Below are 25400 nucleotides of genomic sequence, written 5' to 3' on the forward strand. Positions count from 1 at the left end.
CACCATTAGGTGAATGAAAAAATTAAATTTGGAGAGTAAATAAATTTGTATTAAGAGCACATTTAGTAAACGCAGAAAACATCTTAAAACAAGACAAATTTTTTGCATAATAGAAATTACAGGCCTCGGATTATACGACTTTTTCGACTATTTCCAACTTTTTTTTTCAAAAATACGACTTTTTTCGACTTATTTTAATAAAATGCGACTATTTCGACTTTTTTTTATACATTTTTTAAAATTTTTTTTAAAAAAAATAAACTATTTTTAGTATAAAATGAAGATCTTCATTTATCTTCTTTATTTCAATTATTTAACAAAAATTCTTCACTAAATTAATTATTTTTAATAATTTTAATGAAATTTATCACAAATTTAATTATTTCAAATTATTTTGTACAATTAAAATTTTTTATAAAATTTAACAATTGTTTATAATTTCAAAAAAATAACAAATAAAATTACCAAAAAAATTTAATTCAAAATCATAAATCAATTCAAAATTAAATAAAATTCAATTATTTTCAAAAATTTCAATTCAAAATCAAAGAAAATTCAATTATTTTCAAAATTTTCAATTCAAAATCTTTTAAAATTCAATTATTTTCCAAATTTTTAATTTAAAATCAGATAAAATTTAATTATTACCCAAAAATTTCAATTCAAAATTAATTATCAAAATTTACAATCAAAAATCAACTAAAATTGAATTATTATCCAAAATTTTAATTATAATTCAATTATTTTCAAAAATTTCAATTCAAAATCAAAGAAAATTCAATTATTTTCAAAATTTTCAATTCAAAATCTTTTAAAATTCAATTATTTTTCAAATTTTCAATTTAAAATCAGATAAAATTTAATTATTACCCAAAATTTCAATTCAAAATTAATTATCAAAATTTTCAATCAAAAAACAAACTAAAATTGAATTATTATCCAAAATTTTAATTATAATTTAATTATTTTCAAAAATTTGAATTTAAAAGCTTCTAAAATTCAATTATTTCTAAAATTTTCCATCGAAAATTTTTTGAAATTTAACAATTTCAATTATAATTCTAAGAAAATTAAATTATTTTTAACTATTTTTATAATATTCTTTGAAAATTCAACTATCTGAAACCATTTTTCAAATTATTGTATTTTTATCCGCAATTTCTAATAAATTTTTGTAGTGAAATCATCAAAAATTTTTAATTAAAAATCACTTGCAGTTTAATTAATTTTAAAAATCTCAATTGTAAATCTTTGAAAATTCAATTACATTTAAAAAATGTTATCTTAAATTATTTGATAAATTATTTTTAGTTTTGTAAAATTTAATTATTGTCTGAAAATTAATAAAATCTTTTAAAATTCAATTATTTCTAAAAAATTTCAACTTTAACTATTCCAAAAGTATTATTATTGTTAAAAAAAAAATTTTATTTAAAAATCTGTAAAATATTTTTGTTAAAATAAAAAAAATTGTCTTTCTCGACTTTTTTTTGGAATATTAATCGACTAAAACGACTTTTTTTGTGCCTTTAAGTCGATCCGAGGCCTGAAATTAATATATTAATTATATCATGCGTTAATAAAAATAAAAAGAACTTACCGATATTGATGATGGATCCTGAATTATAGCTCTGGGGTCCAGGTCCAAAGTGGTATCCGTATGCGCACTGTTTAGCTGAAACAAAAAATAAATTCAATTAACAATTAATTTAATTAATTAAACACTAAATATATATTTTAAATCTGTTTTACCGATTTAGTCCATCAAATCTGTTTTATCAGCAGTCGGTAAAACAGTTTTAAATTTTCAGTGAAATTATTGCGCATTTAATAATCAGTTCACAGAAAATTAAAAGGCATTAAAATAAGCTTATTATTTTAATCCAATTTTGCTTATTTTAATACCAAAATGGATTGAAATAAGCAAAATTGTATTAAAATAATAAGCGCGCTTATTTGCAGCTTATTTTAATGCCTTTTAATTTTCTGTATTAATTCTATATGCTATTAGAACTCGGTAAAACATTTTTTAACAATTAAACATATTTTTTATCAACAGTAGGTAAAACAGTTTTTGAACCAAACATTATCGATTAAATCGATCTAATCTGTTTTATTAGCAGTCGGTAAAACAGTTTTTGAACCAAACATTATCGATTAAATCAATCTAATCTGTTTTATTAGCAGTCGGTAAAACAGTTTTTGAACCAAACATTATCGATTAAATCGATCTAAAATCTGTTTTATTAGCAGTCGGTAAAACAGTTTTAAATTTATGTCAGTGGAATTATTGCGCATTTATAATAATCAGTTGACAGAAAATTAAAAGGCATTAAAATAATAAGCGCGCTTATTTGCAGCTTATTTTAATGCCTTTTAATTTTCTGTGTTAATTCTATATGCTATTAGAACTCGGTAAAACATTTTTTAACAGTTAAACATATTTTTTATCAGCAGTAGGTAAAACAGTTTTTGAATCAAACATTATCGATTAAATCGATCTAAAATCTGTTTTATTAGCAGTCGATAAAATATAGTTTTGACTATCGTTTTCTTAACCGATTTTAATTTTTGGTATCGAAATTCATAAATTGAAAACATCGTTAAATAAAACCTTGTTTCAATTATTATTAACATTGTATTCTTCGTATACAAGCAATTCTATGATTTAATAGTCGATAGCGTGTGACAATTGGTGTTAAGGAACAAATTACAGAAGCTTTTGCGCGCGAATAAATGCACTTAACGCCTACTCTTCTGTTCCTCGACAAACGCAGCAGCTGCTAAAGTGTTTGATAAATCACTCTCCTTTAAACATTTCCGCGTATATACTCAGATTTGTTTCAAGTTTAACACCCTTATATATATATAAAATAAAATATTTTTTATATATATATAAAAAATATTTTTTTCGATATGAGTTGAAAAATTCCAAATTTTGACAACTTCTTATTGTCAATTATCAATTTATAAACTTCAAAGTTTTAATGTTAAAAAAATCTCGATTGCCGCAGTTTCGAGGATAGAGTAAAGATTTGCCAATTGTTTTCGGTTGAGTTCTTTTGTTTTTGGCTGAGACTTTATGCGAGCGTTGACGAATGTCGTCGGAAAAAACGAGTCACTAAGCCAGGAAAAACTGGGGCGTGTATATCCAACGAATGACTGCGATTCGAGGCTTCGAGATCACACAGTGATGAATTCCTTATTTCGAGGACGGCATGCGATTTGCCAATACTTGTTTCCCGATCTAAACCAATCGGGGCCAATCAAATGGGCCAAATAAACCGAGATCAAACTCGTTCATTTGTTTCGTAATTATTATTATTATTTTTCACTTTTTTTTTTTGTTCAATCAATTTTATTTGCCAAATATTTGCTTTATATTTCAAAATGAATTTAAAAGATGAACAAATAAATTTTGCAAACGTATATGAAAAATTGTTAATTTATAACATTTCTGCATGAACTGTACATTTATTTAAATTATATGTAAAAAGTTATTTAAAATAAAATTAAAAGAGGAAGTTAGGTTGGAGGTCAAGGCAAGAGGAAGACCTTTGAAAGGTGAATCAGTTAAACAAAAGGAGTGAAAAAGAATGTGAGATTAAAAACCTCAATCCTTATTTTCGTTCTATTAATTAGTCTCCAACAGTTCGCTCATTAATTTAAGTTTTGTTTTGTCCCCCCTCCCTCTCGTTCGAGGTAAAAAATCCAAGTCTTCGTCAATTAGCACTATATAGCCCTTTTTCCAGTTACTTACCTAAGATTATTCGTGCCTTTTGTATCGATAAAACGCGAGGGCGAAAGATAAAACTCGCGAGAACAACCAATCAGGACAAAAGCTAGAACTAATGAACGTCGGGTTAATTATATATTCCGATATATAATTCCTATTCCTTCCAAGTCAAAGAACCTTTTTTTTTTTAAATTATACATTTCTATTTTTAAAACATATTTTTTTAACAATTTTGAAAATAATTTTTTTTTTCTAAGAATAAGAAATTTTTAACTGAAATAAAATTTAATATAAATTAATGAAACTTATGAATTTTTGTCTAACATTAATTTCCCTTTTTAAAGTCAAGGGAAATGTCAACGTTTAGCGACAGAAGTTCAAACGATGCATAGTTGGAACTCTCTCTCTCTCTCTGTGGTGTCGTGGCATCCGGTTGCCTATTTCCAGAATATAATCGCGAAACGAAAGAGGCGTACTGCGTCGGTGGGTATATACTGCTACTGTGAGAGACTCAAGCGTAACGAGCGAAATGGAAAAAAAATTACTCTAAAGAAAGAGAGAAGGGAAAAATGGTAAATAATTTCTGTATACTTGAAACAGAAATTTTGACTTAAAAATTATTTGGGAAGTTCTTTTTTTTTAATACAGATTTTAAAAATCTTCATTTCGATCTTTTTCTCGCGGGCCAAGCACGTATGTACCTTAATACGAGAAACATTTAACTCGTTGGTAATTCGAGTTAACTCGTATAGGCTCTTGAAGAGCCCTTCCGACCCCTTTTCTCAAATTTCTTTTACGAATTTTCCCTCTCTTCAATTGGCTTTTTTTGCATCTTTGTTATTTCGCGCTTGACAAAAAAAAAACGCCGACAACAGTTTTAAGCCACTCGCGACTAAAGATAAGATAAACTTTTTCTTTTTTTTTTTTTGCTCCCTAGGGGTGTGATTTTATTTGCTCGCGAAGGGGACAATACGCGTGCCAAATTATCCCAGAGGAATCGTAGAAATTTAAAAAATATTCTAAATTTAATTGCACCGTTTGGTCTTTCGAAATCAAACGAGCTGCCAATGCCTGGTGAAAAATAGCCACGAGTCGAGACAAAAGCACTCGACCTATCGCAAGTTCTATGATTGAGCTCAAGTAATTCCTGGTCTTTGGCATCTTCTTGTTTTTCTTCTTCTTCTTCTTCTTCTTCTTCTTCATCTACTAGGATTTTTTTTTTCACTGACTTTCAACGGGAATTCCTTTTTATTCGTCATCAAGTTTGTCTTTCTCTTCCCATCAACTCTTGGCAGATGAGTACATGTCTAATTCCAAGTGTTGAAAAGTTTGTTTAAATTTGTTTTCGAAATTTTAAATATCCTTATGTCAATTGATCTCAATTCATGAAAGAAAACTATTATTTAAATTTTGATATTTTCATTATATCTTCTTATTTTATAATCCAACACTTGAAAAAATATCTAAGACATTAAAACAAATATTTCATATTGAAAAGTAAACACTTAAAATTCAGAAAAAAGAAATAGTTTCAAAATGACTTTCTCAAAAATAAATATTAGTGATAATCGATTATTAGATTTTAAAATTCTTTCCTTTCAAGAAAATTATGTCTTGGAATCATTGAATTTCTTTAAAAAAAAAAAATTATGCATACAATCACTTAACATTTAGGTATGTTCGTATTTTATTCGCGTATATGTTAAACATTCGAATGAATCGAGTTAAGAGAAAAATAAGCGAAATTTATATTTGTGGTCGTAACTACATTGTGTTACAGAAAAAAAAAGAAAAGAAAAGAAAAGAACTTGAGTAGTTGCATGTAAATTCGCGGTTTCCTGGAAGAACTTAACGCCTTCCATTACCATCATGTACACTTCAGCATAAAATTCTAAACCACTCTTTTTCTTACACTGTAAAGACTAAAACTTTACAGCATATGTTTAAGGAACCTTAAAGGGACTCAAGCGAGAAGCAATCGAAGTCACTTGAAACGTGAAATTACCATTCTTTAAAAACCCTTTTTTCTTTCAAATATATTAATATTAATTTAAATTTTAAGTTTTCAATATAATTTAAAATTTTAAGTTTTTAATATTAATTTAAAATTTTCATGTTCATATATATTCAAATTAAAGAATATTTAATAAATTTTTCAATATAATGCATAAAGTTTAAAATTGATATATCAAATTTCTTCAAGCAGTGCAAAATTATTTTCCTCTCCAAAACAAAAGAAATCTTTAGAATTCAATATTTGATGATTTGCGTTTTTTTTTTTTAATGAAATCTCTTTTTAAATAAGGTTTTATCGTAACTTACATAGAGGCCGTTTTCACCGAGTGGAGAAATTTAATCTTCCAAGAGGTTAAAGGCAGTAATTATATATTCTGCGTCTGCGCAGAAGCAAACATTCTGCGCAGACGCAGATCTTTAACCAATCGGAAGATTAAATTTATCCACATGGTGAAAATAGCCTCATATACTCTCTAAATCTGAATCAGTAGAAATTTTACTAATTCAATCAGTACTTTTCATTTTAACTGAAGTTTCAGTTATTTTTTGAAATTTACTAATATCCCAGATAGCACGGAAACTTGCAGCAAGCTTGCGGCAAGTTCACCGTGAAAGCTTGCCTGAGCTAGCGAAATGTCCCACCCAGGGCAAGCTTGCCGTGAAAGCTTGCTGTAAGCTTTCCAGGAAAGATTGCTGCAATCTTGCCATGAAAGATTTCTACAAGATTGCTTCAAGCATACTAAGAATGATTGCGGCAAGCTTGCCGTGAAAGATTGCTGTAAGCTTGCTACGTAAGGTTGCAGGAGAATTTCAACAAGCTTCTGGAAAGGTTGCTGCAAGGTTGCAGCAAGCTTGCTGCAATTTTTAAAAAATACATTTTAAATTTTAAAAAAATTTATTTGCTTGCGCGGCAAGCTTGGCAAGCTTGCACGGTGAACTAGCCGCAAGCTTGCTGCAAGTTTCCGTGCTATCTGGGATAGAATTAGTGAATATGCAAGCAATAGAAAATAACTTCTGTAAATCAGTAATTTGTATATAACATAACCTTTAAAATTAACTATTAAATCAGTAGATTTTGTGGCCGCCGCTATATATTTATATTACTGATTCAATCAGTAATTGATATTTTACTAATTGAATCAGTTTTCTACTAATTGCCAGTTGCTCAATTCTCGCTATGGCAATTAGTAGATTTCTACTGCTAATCAGTTAAATATGACTGATTCAGATTTAGAGAGTAGTTAAATTTTTGAGACATAACCTTACTTTTTTTTTGGTGGGGAAATTGCATTTTAACACAGTAAGTCAAATTACAAAGTAATGATTCGTTTTGACTAGTTCAGTATAAAACCACCTTAAAAATAGATTTTGTACTAAGAAATTTTTTTACTAATTCCAATATTGTAAAAACGCAGAAAATTAAAAGGCATTAAAATAAGCTGCAACGCTTATTATTTTAATCCAATTTTGCTTATTTTAATAACAAAATGGATTCCATTTAATACCAAAATGGATACCATTTTGGCATTAAAATAAGCAAAATTGGATTAAAATAATAAGCGCTGCATAGCTTATTTTACTACCTTATAATTTTCTCTGAATATATCAAATTCTAAATGTTTCATTTGATTTAAAAAAAACATTGTGTCAACGACTTATATATATTCTAAAGCTAGAAAAAGCAACGTGAAAAATATAAAGTAGGGTGAAATCGTAGCAACGCACAAGTGGAGCCACGTGTTATTGGTCCGCTGCTGTGCAGCTTGGGCAATTAATGTCACAGACTGGTATCGCCTTACCCCAGGGTCCAAGCTTTTTTTTTTTTTTAATCACTCCTAGAGTATGGATTTTTCGAGACCATACTTATGTCGACACCCTTTCTCCCACTCTTTTTCTCTTAATACACCCCTTCTTCCCCCTTTCTTTTCGACAATTTCCGAGGACGCGAGGGAGACTCATGTAACATTAGCCCCCAATATATATATATATATATATATATATATATATATATATATATATACGGGGGTGCAAACACCCCGCCATCCTTGAAAATAAACAGAATCGAACCCTTTTTGTAAATTCAAATGGACTCGAGAGAAAGATAGAGAAAAAAAAGGGGGGGGGGAGATCGAATAGGGATAAAAAAAAAACTATCGCCTTTGTTCGAATATTCGGCTAGTTCTTTATATATAATATGGAATTTTATTTCATATCAAATTGAGTTGAAATTACGCGCTATGGATCAGCAAACTGCTGTCAAAACAGAAATTCGACTCCATATATACGATATATTTGAGGTAATTTTTTTTAAAACCGCACCTTCTCTCGCACCAATAGTTTTCATTTTTTTTAGAGATGAACAGATGCGACAGATGTATTTTTGGAAGGAAAAAAAAATGAGATGTCTATATATATATTGGTCTGATAAAGGGGTTTATAACGTTTGTGCTAATAAAAAGAGGAAATTAGTTATCATGTGACTTTAAGATCATAAATAAATATATTTATTTAATATAATAGTACCAATTATTTGAATCAAAGAATTTTTATTTCTGACCAGAGTATTAATCAATTTTATTTGATAATGTGTAATTAAATTTGATTTGGATTGAATTTGATTGAAAAACAAAAAAGTTATCAGTCTTAAAAAAGGTTTTGAAAAATATACATAAAAGAATTTGATTAGGTTTTTCTTTAAAAAAAAAGAGACTAACTTCTCTTCTAATGGGAATTGACGTGAAAGAACGACATAATGGCGAAGGTAAATGATTTGAAAAGGTGTGTTCGAGGGCGAGGTAAACCTATCTCGACTCGGATGTTTGCAACGTCATTGTTAAGGGGATCTAAAAAAAAAAGAACTCGTTTCTAAGGCATATATATATATAGTTGCTTGTGAGATTGGAGTCTGAGATTCGACTGTATTAGTCGAAATGAGACATATGAAACTTTTACCTTATTATTACCTTAAAAAAAAAAATCATTTCTAAATTCCACTCGTCAACGAAAATTATCATTTATATATATATAATTTCTTTAAATTGAAAGTCATTTTGACTTTATATTTCATTTTCGAATACTTTTAACATAAATGGAGGAATGTAATAGTCATGCGTGAGTGGATCGTCCTTATGAGTGGACCACTTTCCGGTTTTTTTGAGTGAATGTCTATTTTTATTATTTTTCATTAAAAAGTATTTTAAATAAATAATTAATACAATAAATATTTAAATTGTATGACATTTAATGAATTTTAATAAGTTTTATGATTTTTCCAGTGTGGTCCACTGAAGACTATTGTACACAAAAAAACAAAATGTAGTCCACTGATTACAATCCCCCATAATATCATATTGTATAGCAATAAATTTTTTTAATTTAATAATAAATGTTTATTTTAATAATATAAATTGACTTAGAATTTTAATTCAACTTAAAATAGAATTTTAATTATATTTTAGAAATGGTTAATTAATGAAATTTATTAAGGTATATTATAATGATCATATTTCGAATTGAGAAGGCAAAAGATCTACAAGTTATAGTAAAGTTGTTAAATCAAATGTCGGTAAAATCTAGAAGAGAATATAATGAAGAGGGTAGGGGGGAAAGAAAAAGAGAGAAAGAGAGAGCCAGAGGGTTACTATAAATTTCGTTGTCGGACTTCCTTCGCTTCACGTTGTGCATGGACGACACAGAGAGGCTATTCCGCGTTCATAGATCTCTCTAGATCGCGGATATAAGCTTGTCTGACCAACCACGAACCTCCATGAAAGGCGCACTAATTGTAATGAGTTCTTTGCCACGACTGTTAGAACGCGATGGAATATAACATATTCTTCTTTTAAAAATTAACTTCACGAGGAAATTTTATCTTTTTATTTTTTATTATATATGCGAAAAAAAATAATTAAAGCGGTGTCTGTATTCCATTATACGGACGGAGAATTTTTAATCGTGACAAAGTATTTTTTAATTAATTAAAATATTTACCTTAATAACGAATTTTCAGTTTCAAGGAGATTTTTTCAAACTAAATATATATAGTCATCGGAGATCTCTAAACTTTCAAAGTTGGGGCTCCTTCAAAGTTAAATTTCCATTCAGAAAATGTGAAAAATAACCGTAAAAATATAACTAAATTTTTTATAATAAAATTTTTCCAATAAATTAAAATATTTACCTTAATAACGAATTTTCAGCTTCATATTCTTTCAAACTAAATAGCCCTCGGAGATCCCTACTTTCAAAGTTAAATTTCCATTTAAAAAATGTGAAAAATAATATCGTAAAAAATAGACCGAGTTCTAAATAGTCTGAATATGAAGAATTCTGTGCGTCCTTAACTTTGAAGATACGTGACACCACAAGCGGATCTGCAAAAAGAAAAATTTCCTTTATTAAAAATTGTTCAAGTGCTATAGCTATACTTTGAAGGGAAATAAAAATTTTAATGTTTAGAAAATAAGGTAAAAAAAAAACCAAACATAGATTTTTAATATATATTTCAAAGTGGACAATAGCGGACCTTAAAAAAAACTCTTTATATAGTCCCAACAATTACAAGAGCAGTATAATAAAATTTCCGATATTAAAAGCAACAGTTGAATTGTCAGGCCAATTGAGACGAAATGCAAATTAAAAGAAAAAAAAAAAGAAAGATTTTTCACGATAGGGTTTATAGACGGTTATTAAATTAAATCGCACCTGCCCCCTCTCTTGGTGCCGAAACGAAGCCATTTTTCCGGAAACAATGTTGTGACAAGGGCCATCGAGAACAGTCCGTTAGGACTTTTTTTTCGGTATTTAGATCCTCTCGAAAAGGTTCAATGGACCCTCTGGGTCGCGGAACGCAGCGGGCACTCTATATATATATATAACACCAATGTTCTTTCTAGCTCGCACAAGTGTTCATGTATGCTATTCGATGACGCATTTTCTCTCGTTGTGTGTGCTGCAATTTTTATACACACATGTATATTAAAAAAAAAAAAAAAAAAAAAAAACTCGGTCGTATTGGACCGCGTATAAAGGGTTATTCAGCCGAGCCTACACGGATTAAATGATAAAAAAAAAGACCCCAGCTCTCTGAAATACGGGGCCTTCTTTTCAGGTTCAGGCTTTTTGAAAAATTTTTAAAACCCTCCTTCTTTTGGTGGGTCGCGCAACTTTTAAGAACGACGAATAAAAGGGTTCGACTGAAAGGCCGCAATATAAGAGATATAGAGAGTGGGGGAGGGCATCAAACTAGGGCCAAGGGTTGTAGAGGGGGGGAGGGAGGAGGGGGGGTCCAGAGGTATCTATAGGACCGTGCGTGTCGTCCCCGGGGTTTCTCATATTTTTTAAGATTTGCTCTTTAAGCTCCGTCACGTTTTTCGTATTCTCATTTAAAGTCGTGCCCCCGGCACTCTTTCCAAACCATGCGTGGGTGGCATCCTTATAGTCTACACAATTTCTCTCTGTCATTCTCTCTTTCATCTTCTTCTATTTTTTATTTTCTTTTTTATCTATCCCTTAAGTTCTTTATGAATATATATATATATATATATATAGTTAATTCATATTGCTTCCTCATAGAGGAAGTATTTTAAAAAAGTAACATACTATAATTTTTTTTTTTTTTGTTTCTAAAGTCCCTTTCACCGAAGCATAGAAAATTAAAAGGTATTAAAATAAGCTATTATTTTAATTCAATTTTGCTTATTTTAATCCATTTTAATTTAGTAGGTAAATGATGTTAACCAGTATTTGGCCTAATGGCTTATTAGGCCAAATACTGGTTAACATCATTTATACCTACTAAATTAAATTATATGGCTTTTCAAAATTACTAATTTAATCCATTTTGGTAGTAAAATAAGCAAAATTGGATTAAAATAATAGCTTATTTTAATACCTTTTAATTTTCTGTGATTGGCAAATCAAACCGACAGTGGCGCCGCCCTGGTGTATAGCAAGAGAACTAGATTTAGTGGGAACAAAATTTTTAAAATGCATGTAAAAGCGAAAAATTATGTTAATAATTAATTCACTAATGGAGTGAAATAATTATTAGTAAATTAATTATTAAAATAATTTATCGCTTTCCCATGCATTTTTAACATTTTGTTCCCACTAAATCTAGTCCTTCCGCTATACACCAGGACGGCGCCACTGTCGGTTTGATTCGCCAATATCTCCGAAATAATATTAGGCTTAGTTTTCATGTACGGTGCACGAAAAACTGAGCCTAATGTTATATAGGTCCTTTCTCTCGTGGAGCGTCACATATATATGAAATGCGCCAAAGATTCATAATTTTAATTCTGGAGAAAATTGAGAGTAATAAGCTCCAGGCATACAAAACAACTGTCATGAAGTTTACTTGTGACAAACGCATATAATGCACATTGTAATTTCTCCACTATACATATATATATATATATATATAAGGAATGATAGAGACACCCACCAGTGACACATTATCACTTGGGACATACATATTGTAATTTGTCTCCAAGATATATAATCTTCAATTTCATATTAAACTATATACAAATTCACTTTATAAACACAGAAAAAAAGGTGGGTAAAAAGTTGTAAAGATAGAGGATAAAAGTCGTTAGGATACAGGGTAAAGGATAAAATGATGAATAAAAATGTTACTAAAATATTACTAGAAAAATGGATGTCATATTTGAGTAAACTGTCTAATTTTAATAAAAAATATTAGTAATTTTACACTTAACTTATTAAATCCACAAAATTTTATATAAATAAGTAATTGCATGTGGAAATATTTTGCCTATAATTATTGTCTATTAATAAAAATATCTTTGACTAATATAACTGACAGCTGACGACAGTGCGTAAATAATCAGAACTGGGAAATTAAGTCTGTATTGTTGCAGGAAAGCAGAGTTGGGTAGTAACTGAATTTTTTGTCCATATTAGGCTCTGTCACTTGTGACGTCAGAGTCGATTCTAGGAGATATCACAGAAAATTAAAAGCTATTAAAATAAGAATAAGCTATTATTTTAATCCAATTTTGCTTATTTTAATACCAAAATGGATTAAAATAAGCAAAATTGGATTAAAATAATAAGCTTATTTTAATGCCTTTTAATTTTCTATGTAAATAATACGTGAAAATCAAAAATTCCACCGACAAAACTATTATACCAACTGGTGGTAAAAACTTTTTTCACTGCTTCTATTAATTAAAAACTGTTTTACCGACTGCCGATAAAATAGATTTGATGTATTAAATTGGTAAAACCGATGTATCGAACCATGCGTATATACGGAACCCTAAAATCCAGGAAGTAATCCAGGACGGTCCACTTATGACTACATTCCCCTATATATAAAAAGACTGAATCACTTGATGATGTTTTTTTTTTGTATCAATTTCGTTGATTTACCGTAAAATCGATACAATTAGAGGAAGAGAAATGAGGTAAACAGAAAAGATGATTTTGTTTCGCGAAGTGCCTTGTGACGTTCCACATAACGATGTTCCCCCCCCCCCCGCGGTCTTGAGGAAGATTGCAAACGCCGGCTTTGATCACGACAAGAAAGGAAAACCACAAGAAACCGGAGAAGGATGATATCGGACCAAGTTCCTCGTCTCCAAACCCCCCCCCCTTTTCTCCTCTTCTTTTGCCGAAATTACCGAAACGCCAAACGATCTTTCACAAAAGACGCGACGCAAGAAGGTATACCTATAATGCTCCACTGAAGCAAAGCTCAAGTTTTGTTTTGGATCAAGACAAAAATATGTTACATATTCTCTGCGAAAAATGTTTTCTTCAACAAAACAAAAGTTATAAGAGTCATTAATTGTCTCTTAAAAATAAATTTTTGTTTCATTTAACCATTCGTGTATATATAGTTGTATATATATATATAAAAACAGAAATGATAAACGGGACAAGAGAATGGGGCATAATGTAATTTTGACAGAAATAACACACCGCATTCGGTGAGAGATATACAATAAGTCTCAGCGACACACTCATCTTAGAATAGTTCACCAGTAGACTATTGCGCTTTTACATATTCTTTTTCATCTTTTCTTCATATTAAATAATATTTTCAAATTTTTAAATTGATCTACACAATAAATAAAATAAAAAAAAATATTATATTTTCACAGAAAAAAAGGTGGGTAAAAAGTTGTATAAAGATAGAGGATAAAAGTCGTTAGGATAAAGGGTAAAGGATTAAAATAATAAGCGTTGCAGCTTATTTTAATGCTTTTTAATTTTCTGTGATAAATAAAATTTTTTCTTTATTCTAATAAAATGTTATTATTGTTTAAAAGTTTTGAATTGTTTTTAATTTTGCGAAAGTATTTTACGTTAATAATTGAAAATAGAATTTATTGAGGGATATAAAATATATATATATATATATATATATATATATATATATATATATATATAGTTATGGAGAAAACTTGAAATTTACCGCAGAAGCCAATGAATCAATCTCATAAGTCTCGTGTTAAAGAAAAGACTTTACTGCAGCAAAACAATGCGTTTTGCTTGATTGATCTTACAGCATTGCAAAGTGAGTTTTCTCGTGTTCTCCAGACTATAATCACGAGTAGACATATATATTTTACATATTGTACGATCGCTTCCACTGCGTGGTTTGATCTACAGAGATAATATGTTTCCATATAGCATAAGAAACTATAGACAAAAGGAGGGAAGTCCCTGGTTCATCCCACTTTTGAATTTTCGAAAAAAAAAAAAGATTTTTTTTATTTGTAAAAAATGGTAATATCGAATAAGATGATATCATAAACCCCTATATATATCCAAGCATGTTTAATTATAGGTATATTATTTCAAAAAAAAACATTCGCCTATAATTTTTTTTTCACAATTCAGTTTAATATTTTATATATTTTTCTCCTTTTTTTTCCAAATATACAGGCTCTATTAACTTAAATAAATTGCAATTATTTTTATTTCAAAAATTTTTAATTAAAATGATAAAGTGTCCATTTACAGTGGAATCATTAATCAAATTTTTTTTATTCAGCTGTGATGAAAAATTTGAATAGATATACTACTGATATTAAAAATGAGCTCTCTCTCTTTCTCTCGCTTGGTTTTGCATACGCACGTATATTTTGTGATCAGACGATAGTTTTTTGTTCGCGGGGCATTCCTCCCTCCTTGTGTTCTCCTTTTTGCGCATTCCCTTTTATTTCGCGATTCGAACGAGCCAACCAGTTTTCAAACTCTCCTTAACTAGCAGTGTGGGAGCATGGGTCGACGAACGATGTGCTCATAACTCTTGATATGTGAATCGAAAAATATCGTATTTTCGTTTCAAACAAGAAACAAAACAGCTCCATCTCACTTGAATTTATTTAACTATTAAATTTACGTCGATAATGTAGAAAGTAGAGATCTACTTTTTTAACTGTATGTTAAATTCTGTAATTTTCGTTTTAATGACCGATGGTAAAGTCAAATGTCGGTATATACCATATGTCGATATTTTATCATACAACATATAATTTTAAAATTAGTGTCTAATTGTGAATTATACAATCCTTTAATTTTTCCTATTTTTAACAAATCTTATTGATAAATATTTTAATCTTTATAATAAAATTTAATGAAAGTAAATTAATTATGATTCTAAATAAGACTATTTTTTTTTTTTATTAATTTCTATATAGAAAAATAATTATTTTTATAATTTAAAAAAAAATTAAATTCAGATAAGAATATAATTAATTAATTTTATTTATTAATTTTATATTTTATGTAAAACTGTATTTTTTTTTAAATGTGATTTACATATGCTGTTATTTAAGTAGAGAATCACTAAAGGAAAAAAAAATTGTCATGAGTTTCAAAGGTTCAAGTCCAAATACCTCGCGTCTGGTCGGAAGTAAATCGCGTTTTGGTTACAATCTTGTTAGACATAAATCTTGTCAGTTCATTGATTTGTAGGCTAATCGGTCCAAAGGTACTTTGCAAGAGACATTAACTTATCTCTAACAGATTTTGACATCATTATTATGAGAAAATGAAATAAAATTGCAACATACTTTTTAAAAACTAGATTTTCGAATTTAAAACAAATTACAAAAACTATAAATCTGTAAAAAAAAAAAAATTTCATCCCATTATGAATATATAATATATTATTCTTAACAGGAAGTAATATTTTTTGTTTCAGCTCTTTTGAGGCAAAGTATGTCCCCAGGGGCTGAGAATTTGATGAGTGGTGCAAAATCAATTCCCCAACCTATCATTGATTATTCTCGTTATGTGAGAAGGTATTCAAGTGGTCAAGAATGTGGAAGTGCCTATTGTAAAGAACTTGGTTGCAGGGAGCACTTTCACTGTTTAGATTGCAGTGGACGTGTTTTTATTAAGAAAGAAGAAATGATTAGGCACTTCAAATGGCACAAGAAGAGGGATGAATCTTTACAACATGGTTTCATGAGATATTCGCCTACTGATGATTGTGCTGAAAGGCATCCTTCAAGAAGTTGTCCCCATAATAAAAAACAAACCCACTATCATTGCATCCATGACAACTGCGACAAAGTCTATATATCAACGTCCGATGTTCAGATGCATGCCAATTATCATCGAAAGGATTCGGCCATCATCCAGGAAGGCTTCCAGAGATTTAGAGCCACCGAAAGCTGCGAAGCTGAACATTGTTCGTTTGCTGGTCAGAGGACCACACATTTTCATTGCCGACGACAGGGTTGTCGGTACACCTTCAAGAACAAAGCTGACATGGGTAAGGCTAGTTTTTCAAAAGATAGAATTTGAGTTAAAGAAAAATGTTTAAAAAAAAAAACAAAGTAGAATTAAATTCATGAAAAATCAGTGAATATTCTAACCTAGCCCTCAGTCTTGCTTTTCTTCTTGAGGTATCATTCGCGTTTGAGCATTGAACTGAATTTCTGTTTCTTTTTTTTTTTTACAGACAAACACAAGTCATATCACATCAAAGACGAACAGTTTACGCGTGATGGTTTCAAGAAATTCATGAAGTCCGAAGCATGTCCCTTTGAGCAGTGTAGATTCTCGAAAGTGTGCAATCATATCCATTGTATAAGACCCCAGTGTAGTTATGTCCTTCACTCCTCAGGTCAACTTATCTCCCACAAGCGCAAACACGAGAGAAACGATTCAGAGCTGGCTTACAGGAAATATAAACAACTCGGTGGAAATAGACCGCCTGGAACATGGATGCCAGATGAAATCAGCTCCCAGAGTCTTTCGCTTAGTTTAAATGGAGAAAGTTCAAACGAGGGAAGAGGATCACCTTTTTATTCAATGGATGATTCCTTTCAAAGTGCCAGTGATTTGGCAATGGATCTCACATCTCCTTCCACAGGTCCATCGACTGGTGCTTCCCAAAGCATCGAACAAGCATCACCGATTCAACTTCAACAGCAGCAATTAACACCTGGCGAATTAGCTTTCCTTGCACCGGCTTCAGCAGATTGTTCATGTCAATTTGGCAGAGAACATCATCACTGTGGTCTTGATCGTTGTGGTGCAACATTGCGTGATCCCCGAGAAGTTCGAGAACATCTACGTGAACACGAAACTCAAGAAAGAATCACTGACGCCTTCTTCGAGGAAGGAGGCTGCGATGACACCTGTCCTTATTTCGACAAGGAGAAACACTATCACTGCAATTGGGAAAATTGTCGCGAAGTTATTCTAGCGACCGATAAACCTTTCAGAAGACTGCAACATTACAAAATTCATGAGTACAGCAGACAACTTGATCTCTCTTGTACATCACATGCACTTTCACCCGATGTCACTCTGACTCATTTAACTAACATTGACGCAATGTTCAGGCGGAAAAGAGGAAGACCACCAAAGAATAGAGTAATTGAAATTTGGTCTGGTGGAGATCCAACAACTCACACCCAAGATTCCCCTCAGGCAATATTCACCAGTTTTAAATTACCTAAACCTACAACTCCAACACTAACTATAAATACACTTTCGGATGAAAGAGAAGGAAGTGTGTCGCCAACAAATAGTGTCGGTGAACAAGAAGGATTTGTAACCTACAATTCAGAGGGTTGTCTTGATTCAGCGTGTTCATTAAAAACCACAAGGCATCATCATTGCTCGCAAATTCGATGTCATTTCTCTACCGAAAGACCAGATCAGCTACTTATGCACAGCAAGGACTTTCATGATAATGTTGACATTTTACCAGGATTCGCCTTCTTTGATAAAATGATTGATTGTCGATTACCTGGCTGTCATAGCAATCGAGTGAACCGACATTTTCATTGTACAAGAGCAAATTGTGGATATTCTTTTGTTCGATATTCAACAATGTCCCTACATGAGAAACAACATCATGGTACAAGTGATCAACAAAGTTCCGAGCAGAATCAAGAATCACTTCAAATAATCCCTCAATCATTGATTCATGAGACAAAACCAAGAATACAAGTTAAAAATCCTGCCGAGTTAATTGAAAAACAAGAAATGGATAACATGGAAGAAAGCCGATCAATTATCGATGACAAGGAGCAACCTCAAATTCCTAGTCCAGATACTAACAAAACCACGGGTGAGTTTCATATTACATGAGCACGAAAAAGCGCCGCATTTTTATACACGAGAATTTCATTTGGTAGTTTTCTTAAAGTATACAAAAACAAAAATTACACAAAAATTTATGCATGCTCATTTGCACGTAGACGCACTCAAAAATTGATTAGAATTTAAAGATTACTTTTTTTCTATTTCGAATATTCAATGAGTTTTTTGTGTTGAAAATTCTTTTGAAAAGCATTTTTCTACTTTACACGGTGGTTGTATTATAGTGGGAGGTATTTGAAGTTTTGGTTGTTTGGTTGATTGTTGCTAGTGGTGAGGGCGGCAGGCACCTATTATCCGGTTAGTGGACCGCCGAGCGAACCCGCTCTTCCGGGCGCCATGCTATCCATGCGAACTTCCGTGCACCAAGGTTCGTCTCTCATCCGACCAGTTTTCAGTGCTTTTTTATATTCGTAGTTATTATTATTGCCAATTGCAGTATGGGAGCTTTTCTTATCAAAAATCGTTGATTAAAAGCTCTCAGCCTCCAGGCAGAAAGTATCGCTCACGATGTCGTCTAAGGAGATATTAATTAAAAGCACTAGTTTCAAAATCTTTAAAACCAAGCAGATAGCAAAAAATCTCCTTAAACAGCATCGTGGTATCGCTTTTCAAATTAGAAAATTACTAAACAATAAACTATTCATTTAATCATAAAATCTCTTTCCGTTTTTTCAGAGACCCAAGTGATTCCATCAACCAGTTCGAATTCGCCTCACATACTCTATGGACCAGATCAAAGTTGCAGTAGGCCATTCTGCAAATTGAAGAGAAAGAATCACTACCATTGTAATGCCTGTAATCAGGCATTTTCCGAATTGGATCGACTTGTCGCCCATATTGCGAAACATTCAACTGGAGCGATCTTAAGTCAACAACAACAACATGAAATAACACCACAATCATCGAATCATATACAGCACGACTACCTCGCTCAACTCTCACAAAAACATGACTTCATGACACAAAATGTTCAAATGGCCCAAAATATTCACAATTTTCAAAATCAAATGCAACGTCAAATGCAACAAACCCTAGGACAAATGGCCCAGCAGCCACAAGCCAAAGAGATTAAACTAGAAAGTCCAAGGCTGAGCAATGAAAATAATCAGGTGAATCTAATAAAACGAGAACCAACCGAGAATTTAAGGGACGAAGGAACAACAAATACTCACGATAATGAGAATGGACAAATTTCACAACCTCTTCCGCCAAGTGTACAACAATCTCAAGTACCACCTGGTTTTGAATTAGATCTCAGTCATGGTTTTCATTTTCCAAGTCCTGCTGTAATGGCCGCGGCTATGAATCAACAAATTGCCTTGATCAATCAAGCACTACCACCATTTCTACAGCACGGCAGTATGTATCCAGGTGCGCCGGGTTTAATGTTTGCTCCAGGTTTACCACCTGCAAATTTCCTTCCACCGGGTCGTGATGAAAATCCTCTCGCATCATTGGCGGCGAATTTAAATTTAAAAAGATCCCTATCGCCAACTGACAGCAATTCCGTGGATGCTAAGAAGCAACGACTTCATCATTCTATGCGAATGCTTAAAGATGAACCTGTTCCCGATGGTTACGTTAGATTTCGATTTAATGAAGACTGCCGATATCCACACTGTGGATATCGTGAACATCAAACTCATTTTCATTGCATGCGACAGGACTGTGGATATTCATTTTGTGACAAGACAAGATTTGTTCAACATACCGCAAGACACGAACGTCTTGATACTCTCATGGGTGGCGATTTTCAACAATACAGAGCTAATGTCCCCTGTGGAAGAGCTCAATGTGCTTATACATCATCACTTGGATCAATGCAAAATAAGGCATCACATTTTCATTGTTTGAAATGTGATTTTGTTTGTACGGACACAAATAAAGTTGTGGCACACAGAAGACAACACGCTAAATTGGATAGCATTGCGGCTGCTGGTTTTCAAAAATTTACACCAAGTCAACCATGTGGTGCCGTTCAGTGTCAACATTCTGGAAAACAGACCCATTATCATTGTCTTCAATGCCAATATGCCGTGCTTGGCTTAGCGCAAATGTCTGCACATAAATATAGACATATGGACGGTTGATCGACACAAAAAAAAAAAATTATTAAAAGACTTGAAGAAAATCTGTACAGTTTAAGATGAAAAAAAAAATAATTGACTTTTATTGGACTGAATACAGTTATTGAACTTATGTGGTCCTAAATTTAGGACATTATTAGTCCTCAATTGTCTAAAAGGACATTAGCACAAAAATTGAGCCTTTTCAAAAATATCTATGTACAATAATTTCGAATTTTGAAAAAGCCTACTTGGAATCATTCCTCAAGAAAATTTTTCAATACTGATTTTAAAAAAAAAAAGAAAGCTGACGAAGACAATAAATCAAATGAAAAATCAATATTAATAGAGAGATATTTATATTAAATAGCTTTAGCACGAAAAAGACAAAAAAAATAAAAATAAATAAACTGTAACGTATTTAATGAAGGAGAGCCGTGTAAATTTCTAATGCTCTCATTATATAAGTGTATAGAAAATAGTTAAAGGCCTATGTGTAACATTGACCTAGAAATTTCAGGATAGTCCCTTTAGTTAGTAAATGTATTATATAGTTATAGAAACAAAGGATTATCAATTATAGAGAATTATAGATCGATCGAAATATTTGCAAAAAAAAAGTCTCGATCGGAAGTCATGATTATAGTATACGAGTCAATTCGATTGAGCGATGAGTATTTATAAAAGCAAGGCTTTTTTCACATTCTTCTCATTATTGAAGAAATGAAGCGCGATTATCGAAACGACCAATGACAAAGATTATAAATTAAAAAAAGACAAAGCGACGCACAGTGGTAACACTTCCGTTATAGACAGTTAGTTATGGATAAATTGGTTAAATTTTTAATTTCAAGCACTATTTTTTTGGATACAAAAAGAAGTATCTTTAAGATGTTTTGGTCGCCGTTTTAAGATGTTTTTTTTGCAATTTGCTTCTAAGTTATCAAAAACATTTTAAAATGCATATCTTAAGATATAAGATAGATCTTTTTGCTTCCAATGTGTCTTATAAGATACTTCTTTTTGGAGTGTAACTGATATTTTTAGTTTTGTGAAATATATTCTGTAATAATAAAAAAAAAATTACAAATCTTTGTTTCGTTAACGGAAATTCCACGAGCGACGAAAGGAAAAACCATGCGTTTTCACTACGATCGACTTTGAAATGGTCACACTCTTATCGTACTAAAGATAGAGCTTTTTTGGTTGTGTCCAAAAAGTTTAGTAGAATCGTATTATAAACAGTATTGTGGAACGTTTTAATAATTAAAAAAAAAAAAAAAAGACTGCCAGCCGAGAGAGGAGCAAAAAAAAAACGATAAGAGATGGCAAATGGTTTCGAGTGAGAGAAAGACAAACGTGATATGATAATTAAGAATGGAAAGACATGAAATGTATCTCAGAAAAGAAATTTGCGAGTTTTTTAAAAATTTTGCAAAAAGTATATAATCGGCATATACTGTGAAGCGTTGTACACGATAGAATCAGTTAATTTTTTTTTTTTTTATTTTTTTTTTAAATGTGTATATGTTTGTGTATAATCGTTTTTAAGCTAGATTCTCGTGCTTTTATTGTTCCTTTGTAAAGGATGCTCAAGAGGAAATGATCCTGTATACACTTTCGTTTTATAGTATCTTTCTTCCGTCAGACCCTCTGAAATTCTGTATAATCTTTTTGCGGAGATGAAAATAAACTAATTTTGGAGGGATTTGTTAAGAGAAAAAAAGACACATGATGCATATTTTTTTTTTTTTTTTTGAGAATTGTAATAGATTGTAGAAATCGCAAAACTCGCTAACAACGCGCTAGGGTGCCTTTAGGGTTTTTTTTTTTTTTTCAAACTTAGGACCGTGCCTTAGCAATGCATATTATACTCGTGCAACGGCTGTAAACACAGAGATCGACGAATGCAAATAATAATCATTCGAGGGAGGTATGTGTGTGTGTGTGTGATAAGAACTCAGAAGATATTCAAGTACAATATTATTGTGCCGATGAAAAAAGACGATAATAATTCTATTATACGAAAAACTTATGACTTTAGTGCCTTAAAAGCTAAAGAAAAGTCGAAACAAATAACTCAACGACTCTGATTTGTTTTTCTAATTCTTTATTATCCTATACTAATTTTTTTTTTCTATTCAGTGGCCTAGACAGAAAATTAATACTGATTTTAATGATGTAAAATGTTAGAACTAATTTTTGGTCAGAAAATATTTTTTTATTAATTATAAATTTGAGAATTAAAAATTTTTCTCGAAAATCAAGAATTTTACAAAAAAAAAATCAGAGGCTTAAACTGAAACACGTTTTTCATGAGATAAAGACAGAGAGAAAGAGACAACCGCATATGTTGATAGTCTTAATTGTTTTATTTTAATAGTAGCATTCCATAGGAAATACATACACGTTGATCTTGATATAGTCATCCATCTTAGCCCGTTGGCTTACGATTTTTCTCGCGGATATATAGATATAAAATAATCAAGAAATTGAGATATAGAAAGAAACTTCAAAAAAAAAAAAAATTAACTATTGCAATATTGTCGCAAACAAGATCTGATGACGGAAATTCGAGATTTCGAGCTCGACTTTCTGTTCAAATAAAAAAATCGTATTTTAACGTGGCTAAGGTTAGCCAGCCATATGAGTGCCATATCATACAAGAATTAAAAAAAAAAAAAAACCGCGAAAATTTCGCGAACAGTCGCGAAATATATCATTATTAATTCCTAGCTAAGCGAGCGAGCGAAAGACAAAAAACGAAGAAAAAAATTTGTAAAATATTTATTTAGAGTGTAAAACACTGTTTTTTGAGTGATTATGAAAAAAAATTTATATTAAACCGTTATTAATAACGTCTTATCGTTCTTTTAAAAAAAAATTGTTATTTAAAAAAAATTATTTATATTCTATACTATTTTTTAGTTTTTAATATCACACTTTTATGATATGAAAAAAAGGGGTTTTCTATGAGAAATTCAATATAGCTTTAAATTTCTTTTTAAATATATCTTTGACAAATTTTTAAATTGTTTTAAACAAATGTTTTTTATTATTTTATCATATAGTTAATATATTTTCGTAAACTTTAATAAGATAAGGCGTTATTGATAGAAAAAGGTTTTTTCACGGTGCGATGAAATAAAAAAAAAAAAAAAAAAAAGAATGTACGACTGTAAAAATGATGATATATTATAAATATATATATAAATAAATGAATAAATAAAAAAAAATATATATATATGTGTAAGAAAAAAGACACAAGTTAAAAAAAGACAAAGGCGTCCGTTATTGTAATAATGTCGTTAAGGAGTTTGCACTGCAAATCAATAAAAAAAAATCGTAAATCAAGTTTAGAAAATGAATGCGATATTGCGTATATATATATTATATCGAAAATCGAGAGTTAGTGTATAATGTAGTACTATTTGGAACTAGAAGTACGGTCCTTAGTATTAAACGATATCTGCTGTATGAAAGAAGAATTATTATATAACTTTATCTATTATTAATTAATTAATTAATATCGTCTATTATTATTATATTATTATTAAAACCACATCTTATGTAGCTGTGATTTTGCTTTCAAAAAGTAAAAATTAAAAATATTTATAGCAATCAAAAAGGACTTTTCTTTTTTTTTCAATTTCTACTAATTTACCCCCTTTTTTTCACTTTTCAACTACAGGCATAAAAAAAAATAATTGCAAATGAAAATTTGTAGGAAAATAAATTTTTAAATAAGTTTTTCTTATAAAAGATAATGCATTTTGTGAATGAAAAATAAGAACTTTATTTTTACGCAAAATACGACAACAATATGGTCCGATAATGATATCATGACATGATAAATTTAAGAAAATATTTTCTAAAGGCCTAAAAGATATTATCTTATTCCTTCTTTTTTTCCACAATTTGAAATATTCATTTTTTTTTCGTTTGAAATTTCAAAAAGTAATTGTAATTTAAATTATTTTTTTTTTCAGTAAAATATAAACAATTGTTGTAAGATAATTAAATTTAACTAACAAATGTTTTAGCACGCGCATTTAAAAAAAAAATAATGCCATATGTGGTATTTTTAACTCTGTTTATCTCATCCTCTCGGATAAAAGATAACACAATGCGACAGTTCCTCTCTTTGAATTGTGCAAAATTAATTATATAAATAGTGAGATTGAAAATTTATATATTTAGATGAAAAAATTTATACACAGATATATATAATTTTCCTCGGGGGGGTCAATGCACTAATATTTAAAATTTAATAAAATATTTAAATTAAATTTTAAAAGAGAGAAACAAAAAAAGTTTCATTGCAATTTTTTTTTAAATATAATAAAAATTAATATAATAATTTTATTTATTTTTTATTAAATTTTTATCAAGTTTCGTAACGTAAGTGGACTGTCGTCAACCTAATAATAATAATTTCTACAGTTCCCGTTGAAATTAAATATAATGATTCATTTCTCCAGACAATTATTTTTTTTTTTTTTTATCCGATTCGCGATATCTTTTTTTTTTAACACGCGTGTTGATTCGATAATATATATATAATACTTAGGCGTCGCGACGAATTGAGCTACTTTTTTTATATTTTTTCTTCAAGGTCATGTTTATTGTAAAAAAAAAAATAGATTGAAATTTATAAGTATTTATATAATCTGCATAATAAAAGAATATTGAATAAAGCATTCAAGAGAAAGAATTTTTCCCTTTTTTGTTGAAAAATAAGTAACTAATTTTTTTTCAAGATTTACAATAATGCATATAATAACAAATAGGAAATACTTTCTATCGAATATGTGTGAAATGAAGACAATAATAATTATATTAGCAGACTTGTGTGACGTATAGGTTTATGAACTTTCAAGAATAAATCCCACCTTTGAGCTGTTAATAGAATTATTGCCTATATAGTATTTGTGGCAAACATATATATAATAAAATTAGAACGGTTAAAATTTGCC

The 25400-nt window shown here is 30.2% G+C and overlaps 2 protein-coding genes across 7 annotated transcripts in view; one reads left to right on the forward strand and one right to left on the reverse strand.

The window, feature by feature from the left end:
* The window catches only part of LOC127284252 (uncharacterized), a 116204-nt gene extending 92158 nt beyond the window's left edge, over positions 1 to 24046 (forward strand). The window contains exons 7-10 of one of the 4 annotated variants that reach the window (XM_051309608.1): positions 15939 to 16514; positions 16704 to 18326; positions 18627 to 18725; positions 19034 to 24046. In XM_051309608.1, the coding sequence (XP_051165565.1) occupies positions 15939 to 16514; positions 16704 to 18326; positions 18627 to 18725; positions 19034 to 20448 (3713 nt within the window). In that variant the 3' untranslated portion in view covers positions 20449 to 24046. The remainder of the gene's footprint in view (positions 1 to 15938; positions 16515 to 16703; positions 18327 to 18626; positions 18726 to 19033) is intronic. The other 3 variants (XM_051309609.1, XM_051309610.1, XM_051309611.1) reach the window with 3 other exon arrangements.
* Positions 1601 to 25400, reverse strand: part of LOC127284259 (uncharacterized) — a 30157-nt gene continuing 6357 nt past the window's right edge. For all 3 annotated transcript variants that reach the window (XM_051309622.1, XM_051309620.1, XM_051309621.1), the window contains 2 exons: positions 9933 to 10125; positions 1601 to 1675 (listed from right to left, as the gene is read on the reverse strand). In XM_051309622.1, the coding sequence (XP_051165579.1) occupies positions 1672 to 1675; positions 9933 to 10125 (197 nt within the window). In that variant the 3' untranslated portion in view covers positions 1601 to 1671. The remainder of the gene's footprint in view (positions 1676 to 9932; positions 10126 to 25400) is intronic.

The sequence above is a fragment of the Leptopilina boulardi genome, unplaced genomic scaffold (assembly GCF_019393585.1).
Source record: "Leptopilina boulardi isolate dan_hultmark-lab unplaced genomic scaffold, ZJU_Lbou_2.1 LbouV2_32, whole genome shotgun sequence".
Classification (NCBI taxonomy): domain Eukaryota; kingdom Metazoa; phylum Arthropoda; class Insecta; order Hymenoptera; family Figitidae; genus Leptopilina; species Leptopilina boulardi.